Here is a 15,800-nt window from a genome sequence, read left to right as displayed (position 1 = left end):
TTGTTTCAATTAAATTTGAAAATAACGAAAAATTTAATGAAATTTTAATAGGTTTTAATTTAGATCATTTTAAAACAAAATGTTTTAATTTTAAAGCAAAATTATAGAATCAGGAGCAGTCTTAGGTGGGTTGTTATTAAAAGAGTATCAAGAATTGTTTAAGATAAGAAAACAAATCAGTGCTAAACTGTCACCAGTTAGAAGATTTCTTCTCTAGGTTTATTTAGCAAAAACAACTGAGTGAGAAATTTAGCTTCCTAAACCATTACTTGTTACATAGTAGTATGTAACTATGTTAATTTAATATCGTTTTTTATATATTGAATTTATCATATTTTGTGTGAAATTACAGTAAAATTTAAATGTAGATATTTACAGTGCTGTTAACATAATTTTAATATTGCTCTTCTTCATTTCAGTTCTGATATAACTTTTGTCATAGCACAGCAAAAAGCACCTCACAGACTCATTAATATACCCAGGTAAATTTCCTCTTTTCCACTTGTAAAAATAGTCAGACAAAACACAAGCTTACTTGCAATTAGTTTGTCATGTGAAGTCATTTCCATATTTAGATTTTAAGTTAATAGTTGCTTTCTTTCTGAGGCGTTCAGGGAAAATGATTAGCTTTCTTGAAGTAAGTATACAGAAAGATATAAGCTTTTTTATAAAGGTTAAGAATCATATTTGTGTATAAACGTTACACTGATTATACCCTACATTTGTGAAGTTGTGTATGTTTCAAATATAGATTAAAATATTGAATAATTCTAAATAATAGTTTAAAATCAAGTTTGTATTTTGTACAGATTTCTAAACTGCCACAAAATCTTCAGTCATGTTAAGTAAATAGATACAATGGCTTCAGTAAATATAATTTTGCTGATTTTTTTCTTACCATATATACCTTCAAGAACCTGTCTGACAAGAATAGAATATATCAAAAGCTAACCAAGTAAATAGCATCATGGACTTTAATTTTCTTTTTCATAACTTGTACTAGTTGTGATGTTGTTTTTTTTTATTAAGTGGGACAGGTGGAAGGAAAACTTCGCATTTCTTTTTTGTTGAATATCGCCTCACAGATTTTCCTTATTGACACAAGTATGATAATCTTTATGTCATGCACAGTTTAAAACATTCCATATTTGAAGCTAACTTAACCACTTGTTCTCTTATTCTTGTTTACTTATTACCTACCTCTCACTTCTTATAATCAATCTCTTTCTACAATAAATCTTGTTCCCTTCTACAGAAATAGTTGACAGTGAATGCATTACTCATTCTAAGGTAGAATTAGTCACCTTTGATAGCAGTAACTTTACCTACAAGGGAAATTGTTGCTATACTGGTTTCAGATGCTTGTTTGAAGACAGGTGGCTTTCTTTTAGCTGATAGCCATTGATAAGAACACTTTTAAGTAAAACTTGTGCTTGAAAAGCAGAAAGTTAAAAAGAAAAAAAAACATCTAATAACATTATTCTGCTGTTGATGAGATGCTGATATACTTCTAAAAAATTTGTTTACAAAACTTAAATTTTTCTCTAAGATAGAAAAATAATTTTCAATATATCAAATAATCATTACTGGTGGGTCTTTAGCATTCATATCACCCAAGGATAACAATAGATGGTAGGTCATCTTTTATTATAAATATTTTTTTCATTTCCTTTGGAAAATGTTTTTTAAATACTTCTCATACAAAAAATTTCATTAAAATTTTTTTTTCCATCTGTGTCCTTCATCAGTTAATTATTCAAATATATTGTACTTTTGCACAATTGATATCATAATTATCCAATTTTGATACATTAGGTACTATTTAATGCTTTTGTGGCCTTATTTTTAATGAAATACACTGCCTAATTAATTTTTTAAAATAAAAAAAAAATAGGGGGAAATTTAATAATATTACTTAAAAGATTCTTTCAAAAAATTATAATGGATTGTTTTAATTTAATTAGTTGCTCTTTAAAATAAAAAGATTTTGTGGTATAAAGTAGGTTCAAAAACAGTTAAGAGTATTTTCTTTCAAGATTATTATCTTGTTAATATTTGGGATTGAAGTGAAGATACACTTTCTAGATTGTACATTCCATCATAAAGTAACAAGGAATATCTATGAAAATAGATAAATAACATCAGACTTTTTGCAAAATGTGATATACCTAAATAGATTCTGTAAAATATGAAATTAAACTTTGTTATCCCACATTTACAATCGCCCTTATAATATTACTGAATTTGAACTCATTAACGCAAGGGTTGAGGGACTTTTTTAACCTATTACCCCAAAATATATTTATTTACAGCTACATTACCCCCTTGGTTTGAAAGAAAGAAAATCATAGATTCTTTGAATTCAAAGGATCTATTGAATCTATTTGGTGTGACATCTCATAAACACATCCAATACATTGAAAAGATACATTGAAAAGAAGACATATTTCGGTCATAACAAGGAACATGTTTTTATATAATTTTATTTATGTCTAATGAGTTTTCATTACCCCCAAGAATTTTATTTTTACCCCACTTGGGATAATTTACCCCAGTTTGTCAACCCCTGCATTAGTTAGTTCAGCTGCCTTCATTCCTCAACCTCTAATCACACAACAGAAACTACAAAATGATTAAAAATACAAACTGTGACTCTTAAACCCTTTATCATGAGACCATATTGCTTTCAATGTTTGTTTCCACTTCTCTCTCTCTCTCTCTTTCACACCTTTTCTCTCACTCCTCCCATTATATATACCTAAAAAAAAATCTGACTCAAAGAGTAATTTCCTTTCATTTGCAGCAATGATCAGGTTAGGCAGGAGCTTAACAGATTAGGAAATTCTATCAACGACATTGGAGCTGTGATAGCTACCTTCCAACCTCAAAGGGCTGCAATGAAGACCAAAAGTTTTGTTTGGTGGATGGATGATCCTTGGGCTGCACTTGTTGCATTGGCTGCAATCATTATTTTGCTCTGCCTAATAGGAATCATTGTTGTGTTATTTACATGGTCAAGGTAAGCCTTCATGTTTTTCTTAATCTGTTTCTAAGTTTATTAAATACTAGCAGTATCACCCGGCGTTGCTTGGGTTTGTTTTGACCCTTTAGAATTGAAATTTTTGAAAAGTAAAAATTTTGTATTATATAGCTTGTTATTCTCTTTGAGTGAACATTTTTCTGGTTGAAATACACATGCAAAATGGTGACACAGCAGTCAAAAAATTGTAAAAAAATAGGGATTTTCATAGAAAAAAAAGCACCTTTTTGATGTAAATAATTTTTGGTGTTAACATGGTCCGATTTGAATTTTTTCTTCTACGGAAGGAAGAGCAAACCTTCTTCTATCATACTCTCAATTTTGGTCAACTTGCACCGAGTTAGTTGAAGCTACCAAACCTGCCATACACAGACAACTTCAGCTTTATATATATAGAGATAACACACTATTACACTACTTGAGACATTATACAGCTATATCAGAAATTTATCCTTCAGCTAGTTCATTTTTTCTTTTATTAATATTTCTCAGAGGTCAGAATGATGTACAGTATATCTTGTGCTTTCTGGATGTTTCTCTACATTCTGAGCTCAAATCCAACTTTTTTTCTTTTCTTCTTCTCTCTTTTCTTTCAATTCTCTAAGCCTGATAAAAAAAAAAAATTCCATACACAATATGTACCCCACACTCTGAGAAACTCTCCCCATGACTCATCTCCTCAACACACCTTTCCCCCCGCCGCCATGCTCATCAATCACTGCATTTCCCCTAGTCTCTCTCACATACCTACCTCCCCACAACATATCTTCCCAACACGCCCGCCCTCTACATGTGCCCACTCATTACACTTACTTCCATCTACCACTTTCCTTTCACAATCTCATGAACTCACCCTTTCCATCTCCGGCCCACACACCATCACCACCATCTTCTTTTTTTCACTCTTCCCCACTCTTTCTAATCTCATTCTACCTGAAGCAGGAATGTCTCACCTCTAATGCAAGACTCCTTTTTTCTGTCCTTCATTTCTACCCACCTCCACCTTAGTTGCAGGATTTTGTCCGGCTAGTTACTTCTGCTGATTCCACATAAAAAGCACTCTGTATATTCTGTACACTCTCTTAAGTGGTTACCATTAGGAAAGGCATCCAGCAATAGAAACAATGCTAAGATAGACAGCAAGGATTAGTGCAGTTTTCTGACATGCCAGTTTCTGTGAAACTATCAAACTTATGCTGGCATGAAAAACAGATATTAAATGGTAATGATGATCTTTACCATTTCTTATTTGTTTACTGCCCACAAGGGGCTAAACACGGAGAGGACAAACAAGGACAGTCAACTGGATTAAGTCGATTATATCGACCCCAGTGTGTAACTGGTACTTATTTAATCGACCCTGAAAGGATGAAAGGCAAAGTCGACCTCGGCGGAATTTGAACTCAGAACGTAGCGGCAGACGAAATACCTATTTCTTTACTACCCACAAGGAGCTAAACACAGAGAGGACAATGACAGACAAACGGATTAAGTCGATTATCTTGACCGTAGTGCGTAACTGGTACTTATTTAATTAACCCCGAAAGGATGAAAGGCAAAGTCAACCTTGGCCGAATTTGAACTCAGCACATAGCGGCAGACGAAATACAGCTAATAATAATAATAATAATAATAATAATAATAATTCAAAAACTGAGCAAATATAAAGATCTTGAAATAGAAATCAGCAAAATGTGGAACCTCAAGACTAAAACAATACCTGTTATCATAGGTGCCCTGGGAACAATAGCAAAAGGGGCTGATTGCTACCTAACTCAGATACCAGGAAATCCAAAAATGGCAGAAATTCAAAAGATAGGGAACTGCTCATATCCTACGCAAAATACTTTCTATGTAATCTCAAGTTTTAAAACAAACATAATTTTCGTATGTTTTTTTTAGACACTCACTAGTACAACACTAAGTATAAAACCAAATAAATGGCACCCTAGGCATAACACCAACATGAACTTCCAATTTGTTGTCTCTTGAGGTCTCTGGGTGAGACTTGGAGCCAACTTGTACAAATATAAAGCAAAAGTCAAACAGAATAATAATAATAAAATAATAATAATAATAATAATTCAAAAACTGAGCAAATATAAAGATCTTGAAATAGAAATCAGCAAAATGTGGAACCTCAAGACTAAAACAATACCTGTTATCATAGGTGCCCTGGGAACAATAGCAAAAGGGGCTGATTGCTACCTAACTCAGATACCAGGAAATCCAAAAATGGCAGAAATTCAAAAGATAGGGAACTGCTCATATCCTACGCAAAATACTTTCTATGTAATCTCAAGTTTTAAAACAAACATAATTTTCGTATGTTTTTTTTAGACACTCACTAGTACAACACTAAGTATAAAACCAAATAAATGGCACCCTAGGCATAACACCAACATGAACTTCCAATTTGTTGTCTCTTGAGGTCTCTGGGTGAGACTTGGAGCCAACTTGTACAAATATAAAGCAAAAGTCAAACAGAATAATAATAATAATAATAATAATAATAATAATAATAATAATAATAATTACCAAAAACATGTAATGAAAAGAAATATAACAAGTAACTGCAGAATATGTGGAGATGGACAAGAAACAATAAATCATATTATCTCTGGCTGCCCAGTCCTGGCTAAGAAGGAATATATTCACAGACATGACAGATTTGGAACCTACATACACTGGAAGCTATGCCAACATTATGGAATAACAACAGAAAAAAGATGGTATAGGCACACACCAGAAAAGGTCACAGAAAACGAGAAAGCAACCATACTCTGGGATATGCCGATACACACAGATAGAGAAATTAAGGCCAACAGACCAGATATAGTTGTCAGAGATCATGAAGAAAAAAAATGCTTTCTAATTGATGTATCAATACCAGCAGATGACAACGTGTCTCTAAAAGAAATGGAGAAACTTTCAAAATACAAAGACCTGGAAATAGAGGTAACCAGAATGTGGAATCTAAAAACAGAAACAATTCCTATCATAGTAGGTGCCTTAGGCATGGTAAAAAAATATTCAGACAAATACATAACAAAAACATCAGGACTTACAAACACATATAACATACAGAAAATTGCACTACTAGGCACTGCACACATCCTACGCAGAACACTTTCCATACAATAACCATCAGAGCATCACAACAAACCACAGCACATACCCAAGGCACACAGAGCTGCGCTCGGTAGTGAAGTGAAAGCACGCTATAAAAATAAAACTACTGAATAATAATAATAATAATAACCCTCTCTACTAAAGGGACAAGTCCAGCAATTTTAAGGGAGGGAATAAGATGATTACATTGTTTCCAGTGCTTATCTGGTACTTATTTTATCACTCCTGAAAGCATGAAAGGGAAAGTCAACCTTGGTGGAATTTGAACTCAGAACGTAAAAAGCCAGAAGAAATGCCACTACGAATTTTGTCTGATGTGCTAATGATTCTGCTGGCTTGCCATTTCAATGATAATAATAATAACAATAATAATAAGTACCAGGCAGTGGTTCTCATGGCTTCTGATCTTAACTGATTGGAAGTGTTATCATGTACATTGTTTTGTCTTGGTATAAAAGATGGGCTACAGCAAATATTCTGCTCAATACCACAGATTTGCTTGTCAGTTGTTTGACCTTAACCAGTTGAGTATGTCCCTTAGTGGCTGACGATATGTGCATTTCTGATCACGAGCAGTAGTGGGGGAGCATTATAGCCATGTGTTGAGAGGGATTCTTTTGGGGTTTTAATAATTCACCTCTGGAAACATGGTTGTTTCGTTCAACATCCTTAAACAACTCTTATTCAGGGACCTTTTGAGCAGGATGGGTTACTCGACCAGAAGAAAATTCTAACTGGGCCCCACCTGCAAGGTCATGTGCTGTTTATCTTGATATGAGATCACCATGTCGTGCACATATGGTTGTGATGCATGTGCCTGGTGTACCCTTATCAGACGGGTAGTCATGATGGGTATACTGGGCTTCGTATATTTTACCCGTGTCACTTTGATGGCATGCACTGCTCTCTCACTCAATAATAATAATAATAATATACAAGATGAAGAGTGTGATGCAACTGCATTAAATATTTTATTGGTGGAACAATATTTTGACAGCAAGCCTGTCTTTGTCAAGTTCAAAATAAAGTGATAAAAATTCAAAATTATTGAAATTCAAATCTAAAATATCAACTAGAGCAACCAGTGTCCACACATTGATGGAATGACAAAATGTTTGGCAAGTTCTGTTATTGTGCCTGACATCATATCTATTTAATTGCTCTGATTTATGTTGGTTGTACAACAGAACAATTAAACAAAGATTTAATGGGCACAGTTATGATGTCAGGCACAATTACAGTAGTTTGACAGAACTTGCTTAAAATTTTGCTTCAAATGGCTGCAATTTTGATGAAAACTTGAAAGTGCATATTCTCAGAAAATATTCTGAATCTGCTGCCATTTCAATACTCAAAAATGCATGAGGAGAAATATGCTTGTGAGTAATTAACATCACACCCTAAGGGAATGAATAAAATGACAGGAGAATATCATCAAATTTACACAAAATATTCTTCTTTGAAACATAAAAACTAATGATGCCATTCCATCAACATGTGGATACTGGTTGCTCTCATTCATACTTTAGATTTGAATTTCTATAATTTTGAATTTTTATCACTGTTTATTTTGAACTTGACAAAGACAGGATTGCTGTCGAAATATTGTTCAACCAATAAAATATTTAATGCAATTGCATTGCACTCTTCCTCTTGTCTGTTTACCTTTGTGAAGAGTTACGTCGATCCTTTTAAAATACAATAATATAATGTTAATAATAATAATAATAATAATAATAATAATAATAATAATAATAATAATCTAAGCAGTTAATATGTGGGCGATATCATCACTTCGGTATGGAGCACAGATAAAATATCATCACTTCAGTATGGCATGCACAGATAAAATAATAACAATAATAATCTTTTCTACTAAAGGCACAAGACCTGAAATTTGGTGGGAGGGGACTAGTCAATTACATTGATCCTAGTGTTTCACTGATCCTTAATTCATCAACCCTGAAAGGATGAAAGACAAAGTTGACCCCAGCAGAATTTGAACTCAGAACGTAGTGGCAGACGAAATACCACTAAGCATTTTGCCTGGTGTGCTAACAATTCTGCCAGCTCGCCACCTTAATAATAATAATAATAATAATAATAATAATAATAATAATAATAATAATAATAATAATAATAATAATGATGATGATGATGATGATGTAAAGTGGATGTTAAATGATGACAGTGATGATGATAATGTACAAGACAGTGAGCAGGCAGAATCATTAGCATGCCAGGCAAAATTCTTGACAGTAGTCCATCTGTCTTTATGTTGTGGGTTCAAATTCCATCAAAGTTGACTTTGCCTGTCATCCTTTCAAGGTCAATAAAATAAGTACCAGTTGATTACTGGGGTTTCATATAATCACTTTACACACTCCCTTGAAACTGCTGGCCTTGTGCGAAAATTTGAAGCCAGTATATCAGGAGGTACAATTCATCATTGTGGGTTACTTTTGTGGTTTATTCATGAAGAGACAAATTCTTTTTCTCTAGAAATCAAACCAATTACATACTGAATAACACACTGAATAATTATGAAAGATGGTGCAATTATAAAAGATGAATGGATTATGAAATACTTTCAATACTGGGCAACAATGTTCCTTCAGAAAGTAGGAAAGATCAGAAGAGAAGTTGGAAAAAATGTTTGTGTATAACTATATGTGTCTGAAAGTGCATCTGTCGGTGCATTCATAATGTTAAATAAATAAAAAAATTAGATAAAAAAATTGATAGGTTTGTTCTTTAAAAAAAAACTGATTATCTTGACAAATACAGAAACATCACTCATAACATTTAGACAAAAAAACTCTAGTAATTTCTAATTATTTGCAGGTATACTAAATATTTGAACCAATATCGAATACATCATCTGGCAAGTGAACCAACAGATTTTGTGGAACCACCAAACTTCTTAAAAGATTTTGAAACACAAGTAAATACACATATTCACTTCATCTTTTTTTTTAATTGTTTTTGTTGTTATTTAGATATTATGCAAGAATTACATATTTACATTCCATTTGTTCTTGTATTTTAATGTTGTCCATTTTCCCAGGCATGGGTTTAGATGGAGATTTATTTGAGATAGGATTTTACAAGTGGGTGCTCTTCCTATCACCAACCCTTACCAGTTTTTCTAGAAGGAGATATTTTTATTCCACAGGTCTTTGAAAGTGCAGAGCAATCTGTCATAATGTGAACAAGGGAAGTTAATATCAGCCCCCACCCTTTAATCTGGCAGTGACAAGCATAGGCTATTTAAACATCGACACACACATTAAGCCATGCACACACACATTGTAAAGTGGTTGGTGGTAGGAAGGGCATCCAGCCACAGAAACCATATCAAAACGGACATTGGAGTTTGACAATATCCCTGTGGTTTGATGGATCCTTTCAAATTATCCAACCCATTTCAACCCATGGAAAATGACGAGGGTTCCAGTTTATCCAATCAATGGAACAGCCTGCTTGTGAAATTAACATGCAAGTGGATGAGTTATTGACCCCCAGAAGGATGAAAGGCAAGGTGAACATGTGTAAGACAAGGTCACCACTGCATGTTATACATTCATTGTCATCATCTCTTTGAGTAGTGATATCGAGTTGGTCAATCTCCACTTGTGTTCATTTCAGAATGGGTGCACTATAACGGGCTACAGTAACCTCAGCAGAATTTGAACTCAGAAGCTATATGAGTCCTGTCTAAGAGTATGTAGCTGCTATAGAGTATTAAAGTATTGATACTAGTATCTCAAAACACACTAATACATATCAAAAATACTTATTCCTATCTAAAGTTCAAGAAATTTTACTTGTACGTATACTCTGTAATGTTCATGAAGTAAATCAAAGGTGCGGGCATGGCTGTGTGGTAAGAAGTTTGCTTCCTAACCAAATGGTTCCAAGTTCATTCCCACCTTGGACAAGTTTTCTACTATGGCCTCGGGCCAACCAATGCCTTGCTAGTGGATTTGGTAGACAGAAACTGAAAGAAGCCCATCATATATACAGGTGTGTGTGTGTGTGTGTTTCTCCCCCATCAACACTTGACAACTCGTGCTGGTGTGTTTATATCCCTGTAACTTAGCGCTTTGGCAAAAGAGACTGATAGAATACATAAACAAGTATTGGGGTAACTTCATTCAATGAAAATTCTTCAAGGCAGGGCCCCAACACAGCCAGTCTAATTACTGAAAAATGTAAAAGATGGGGGAGGAGAAAAAAAGAGATAAGATTTTGAAATGGCAAGCTTAGAAGCTAAATTTTAGGGTATGAGTACTAAGCAGAGTCTGCCACAAAAAATACCATCAAATATTGAGTTCTTGTTGGTAATTAAGTTGCTTTAAATCAACACTAAAGCTAAAGTAATTCTAACCTAAATTACTGATCCAGTTTTCTACAGCCCAAGAATGAGATCTACTTAATTAGGCTATACCAATACAGAAGAAACCTGTTAGCTTTTCTTTCAGAGAAGTCACAATATCATGTTGTAATGTTGGTCTTGTTGATTCATTTCTTAAGCCATTTATTACAGTTGAAAAACCAGTTCAACTTGTTTGATGTTTATAGACTATTTTAGGAAAATAGTTTGGTTTATTTATTTTATCTATCTGTCTAGTTTATTCTATTCAGCTATGTGTTTGTATCTACTTTTTTTTGGCCTTTATTAAATTCTAGATTTAAGAAATCTTGCAAAACAAGATTTTTGATTGATTTTTTTTTTTTTTTGTTGTATCAAGGATTTTAATTCTCCACCTATATAATGCCCAATGCTATAAATAGGTGCATTTTTACGTCGTAGTTTCTTCCTTTTTCTTTTCTTACCTTGGGTTCTGCCAGGGGCTATGGCCATACTGGAGCACCACCATTTCAGAAGGGGAACTCATGTCAGAGAATAAAGGGTTAGAGGTACCTCAGATAAAATTTGTCTAAACGTTCTTGGAACACATCCATATCTACTCTTTGTAGATCTCTGAGGCTTTTTTGAAAGGTACTGAAAAGTTGGAACCTTTGAATCCTAAGCTGTTATAGTATTGGATCCTTACTCTGGATGCAAAACGCAGGATCTTTGGCCCCATCCATTCTTCATGTGTAATGTTATGGATAAAGATAGTGTAGAGCATCAAACACAAAAAATGATGTTTATTTGCATTCTTTTACTGAGCTTGAATTCCATCAAGGTTGATCTCTTTTAATCTTATGAGATCAATGAAATAAGAATAATTTAAATAGTCTTTCCTATCACTAACCTTTACCTGTTTCCTTGCAAAGTAACTGGAAATGAATAACACCACTTATATGGCAGTGATGCTTATTTACAACAATCATGCAAAGTCAAGACAAGGTGACACAAACATATCATGCATTTGTTTAACATCTGATTTTCCATGCTAGCATGGCTTGAATAAGATTTCATTTTGAGTGACGATTTTACAACAAATCAAATTCGATGAGTGGCGTCCATGCTAGCGGGGTACAAACATCCCTGAAAGTTTCATTCGAATCAATCCAGCAGTTCTTGAGATGGACAAAGAAACAAACAAATACGACTGAAAACAATACCTCTGCTTTCACTGAGGCAGAGGTAATTAGTTCTATAATCTTTGCTTCATTTTTGAAAAGGTTAAAAGTATTTTTCTTAAATTAAAGCTTAAACATTTACAGTTGATTTGTATTCCTCTCTTTTCAGTCACTAAATATGTATGTGCCACCTGATGAAGCCGAGCGGGACCTTGGTGAAATCAACATGACATTTGAAGGGGACACACTGCGACGGGTGGAACATCAAGGTGCAGATCCTGGTGTTGCCTCAGCTGTAAATCCATTATTTAACAAGTGAGTTTTTAACAAGTTCAAACACAATCATGAGATAGTGAGTTCAATTCCCAGACCAGGCTGTGTGTTGTGTTCTTGAGCAAGACACTTTATTTCACATTGCTCCAGTTCACTCAGCTGTAGAAATCAGTTGCAACGTCATTGGTGCCAAGCTATGTCAGTCTTTGCCATTCCCTTGGATAACATCAGTGGCGTGCAGAGGAGAGGCTGATATGCATGGGTGACTGCTGATCTTCCATAAAGAACCTTGCCTGGACTTGTGCCTCAGAGGGGAATTTTCTAGGAGCAATCCCATGGTCATTCATGACTGAAGGTGGTCTTTACCTTTTTACACTGTTCAGATTTTCAATAATCCTGTGTAACAAGATAACAATTATCTCTCTTATCAATTAATTTCTTAGAGAAATTCCAAGATATTAAACTGTTTTCTTCTCTTCCTTTCTTATGTCATCAAAACGAAACAAATTTCAAGGCAAGCTACCATGGTTGATTAGTTCTTGAGATGTAGTCGGTCAGTCAACTAAATAGAAAATATTTTGTGTCCTGCGTCCTCAGTGCTCTGGTTTGCCAACCTGTAAATTCCCATCATGAAGAGTCAGAGATCACAACCATAAAAAAAAAAGAGGCATTATAAGAATGGTGTAAATAATTCAAATTCTCTTGAAGGATAAGTCATCAGGTTGACTTGCTCCAGATATAACACAATGAGGGAGCTCCTATGTGATCATTAATCTTGCTAGAAATGGCTGCCAAATCCCATTTAGAAAACAAACTACTGTCTTAAAAAAGCAAAAGCATTAGACCAGAGGTTCTCAACCATTTTTTATATATGGACCCCTTTGATTCCTATTTCGCTCAGAAGGACCCTCATAGCCATTTAATATTTTTTAAAATCCTATTGTATTTTTTATAATTAAATATTAAAAACTGTATAAAAATTGTTCAGATTTTGTATATTTTGGACATATAACTAATTCATTGCATATAAACTTTACTGGTCTGAAGCACAGTTTTTTCATGGCCCCTGAAAAATTTCTGTTGACCCCCCAATTTACTAGATTGTATCCATGGACCCTCAAAAATCTTATATGGTCCTCAAAGGTCCATTCGGACTGCGGTTGAGAACCGCTGCATTAAAAGGCACGTGGCCTGGTGGTTAGGGTGTCAGCATCATGATCGTAAGATTGTGGTTTCGATTCCTGGACTGGGCGACACGTTGTGTTCTTGAGCAAAACATTTCATTTCACGTTGCTCCAGTTCACTCAGCTGGCAAAATTGAATAACGTTGTGATGGACTGGCACCCTGTCCAGCTGGGGAACACATATGCCAGTGAAACCAGGAAACCGGGCCCATGAGCCTGGCTAGGCTTTAAAAGGGCGCATTTATTTATTTTATTTAAATATACACAATAAAAGAGTTAGTCATGGTTGGGACACCTCTGATGATACATCAGTTCAATCACAGCTTGCCAACATATATAGATATACAATGTTTTCAGAAGTTGTGTGGCGCTCTGTCATCTTGCAGTGGGTATTTTCACTATTTGCATATATCTGTGATTTCAATGACTACAGTGCCAACAACAATAAATAAGCCCCCCCCCCATTTTTTTTTTCTCACCTTCTAATGAACAAATTTTTTGAAAGTAACTATAACAAATGTTTTTACTTTTAATTTTCAGCCAACCTCAAGATACGCAGCAGAAAACTGGCATTAAAGAGACCACGACTATACTTTAATTGCTCATTCTCTTTAAGGACATTATATCAAAAATGTTAAAACTTAAGAATTATTTTTTTTTTTTGCCTCTAATCACAATATTATAACAATTAACCTAAGTAAGAGCTAAAGTAATCATATTTATATACAAGGCTTTCCTAATGTTTTATAATCAACATGGCTTGAATTCCACAAAATGTTTATATATTTTTTATTTATATTTCTCTTTTGATAAAAAAATTATTATGCATAACTGAATAATACAACTCAATTTTAGAAATGGACTAAATTAGAAATAAATTAGGAATACTAACATTTATTAATGTATCGAATAATCATGAGTGAAAATAACAAATTTTAATTTAAAAGAAAGAAAAAGTTTCATATGGTTACAACAACATTAAATAATAAAAGCTATCATTTTTTAAATTAAAAAAAAATTTTAAGCTATCTTAAAAGTAGCTCAAATTTAAAAACAAAAATCAAATTTTGATGCACTATGACTCTCGCAGGATATTGGTCAGTCTTAAATATTTTAATCTTTCAACACTCTTTATAAGTAAGACTGCAGGTTGATGTCACACCTGACAGTGGAGTACTCAGCAATGTATTTCGCCATTTCTCAGTGGAAATGAAAGAACACTCTAAATGTTGTTGTAAGTTAATCTTTCTGAGATTGACTGCTTAGTAACACTCATGGAAACAAATCCCAAATTCTACAAACTAGTAACACATTCATGATTCTGTTAACTGTTTCAAAAATTCTGTGCTTCCACTATTTTTATATCTTATTACATAGATTTACTTTTCTAAAGTTATGTATAATTATTTTAAAATTCAAGTTGTGATAATAATTGCAAATAAACAAAAAAAAAAAGTAATATATTTTTTAAAAGTCAAACCAACTGGTTCTTCTACAAAAATGGAAATAACCCCGCAAAAAAAAAAAAAGAATTAAAAAATAACCCTTTCTGAAGTAACACCAAACTGTAAATATTTTCAACTTGGAGCAAATATTTGAAGTAAAAAAATATAGATCTGTTAACATTTGTTTTATATAATAAATAATAATAAAATATATCTCTGACGTGTTTGTCTTTAATTAATTATGTTGTCCAAACAGAGACATTGCCAAGTTATTGTAAAATATAGTTCAATGTAGAGGCTGCAGTAGATATGTGAGGGCATTAACGGTGATACCAGGTAACCAAGAAATCTATGATGGAGAGCAGTACAAGGAAGGGAGATAAGGGACATAGAAAGGACGTAATTGGTAGAAACAGTAGGATGGGGAAGAAAGGTAACTGGGGAAGGGAGAGAAGGTAACTGAGAGAGAAACAGGGGATGCAGTATGTGCCTATTCTGCTCTCAGGTGAAAGTGGAAATGATGAATGTTAGGCGATGAGTTGTAGGTAGGGAGTGAAGGTTGATGGCAGTAAGCATTACCAAGGTGATTTTAGGATCAGGCCCAATGCTTGAAAGGTCCTCAGCCACTTTAGCTCTGTGAGGCCCAACGTTCAAAGGTGGCACATAAAAAAAATCAACTTTTGAATGTTGGGCTTCATGGAGGCAAAGTGGTGAGTACCTTTTGAGCATTGGGCCTGATGGAGGCAAAGTGACTGAGTTCCTTTTGAGAGTTGGGCCTCATTGAAGCAAAGTAGCTGAGTTCCTTTTGAGTGTTGGGCCTCATGGAGGCAATGACCAAGATCTTTGGCATTATGTTCCACTTGGGAAGAAGACCCATCAAGCCGAGCAAAATCACAGTCATGGCAGATACCAGTGTCACACAAATGGCACCTATGCTATGGCATGAAAATGCACCCATTACACTCTCAAAGTGGTTAGCATTAGGAAGGGCATCCAACCATAGAAAACCATGCCAAATCAGACTTGATCCTGGTGCAGCCTTCCAGTGTGCTAGCCCAGTCGAACCGTCCAACCCATACCAGCATGGACAACAAACATTAAATGATGATGATGAATTCTGCTGTGGAAGATGCATCTTGGTCCTTTATCATCTCCTTCATAAGGCTGTGTCTTGAGATTGGCCTTCCGTAT

General features: G+C 34.2%; 1 protein-coding gene across 1 annotated transcript; it reads left to right on the top strand.

Moving 5' to 3' along the window:
* The first annotated feature begins 1,374 nt into the window (after positions 1 to 1,374).
* On the top strand, positions 1,375 to 14,639 carry LOC118763608. Its single transcript, XM_036503286.1, has 5 exons — positions 1,375 to 1,632; positions 2,804 to 3,019; positions 9,017 to 9,116; positions 11,877 to 12,022; positions 13,705 to 14,639. The coding sequence occupies exons 2-5, from the start codon at positions 2,898 to 2,900 to the stop codon at positions 13,760 to 13,762; spliced, it is 426 nt and encodes a 141-aa protein (XP_036359179.1). The 5' UTR covers positions 1,375 to 1,632; positions 2,804 to 2,897; the 3' UTR covers positions 13,763 to 14,639.
* The last annotated feature ends 1,161 nt before the right edge of the window (positions 14,640 to 15,800 follow it).

Source organism: Octopus sinensis, linkage group LG5 (genome assembly GCF_006345805.1).
Source record: "Octopus sinensis linkage group LG5, ASM634580v1, whole genome shotgun sequence".
Classification (NCBI taxonomy): domain Eukaryota; kingdom Metazoa; phylum Mollusca; class Cephalopoda; order Octopoda; family Octopodidae; genus Octopus; species Octopus sinensis.
The sequence above is the reverse complement of the archived record's forward strand: the minus strand, read 5'-3'. Positions and strand labels throughout refer to the sequence as shown.

Excerpts from the sequence above, each read along its gene's own strand:
- LOC118763608 (XM_036503286.1), top strand. The coding sequence starts at position 2,898 with ATGAAGACCAAAAGTTTTGTTTGGTGGATGGATGATCCTTGGGCTGCA. Across the intron at positions 3,020-9,016 it reads GTGTTATTTACATGGTCAAG|GTATACTAAATATTTGAACC; the intron begins GTAAGCCTTCAT and ends AATTATTTGCAG. Across the intron at positions 9,117-11,876 it reads TAAAAGATTTTGAAACACAA|TCACTAAATATGTATGTGCC; the intron begins GTAAATACACAT and ends CTCTCTTTTCAG.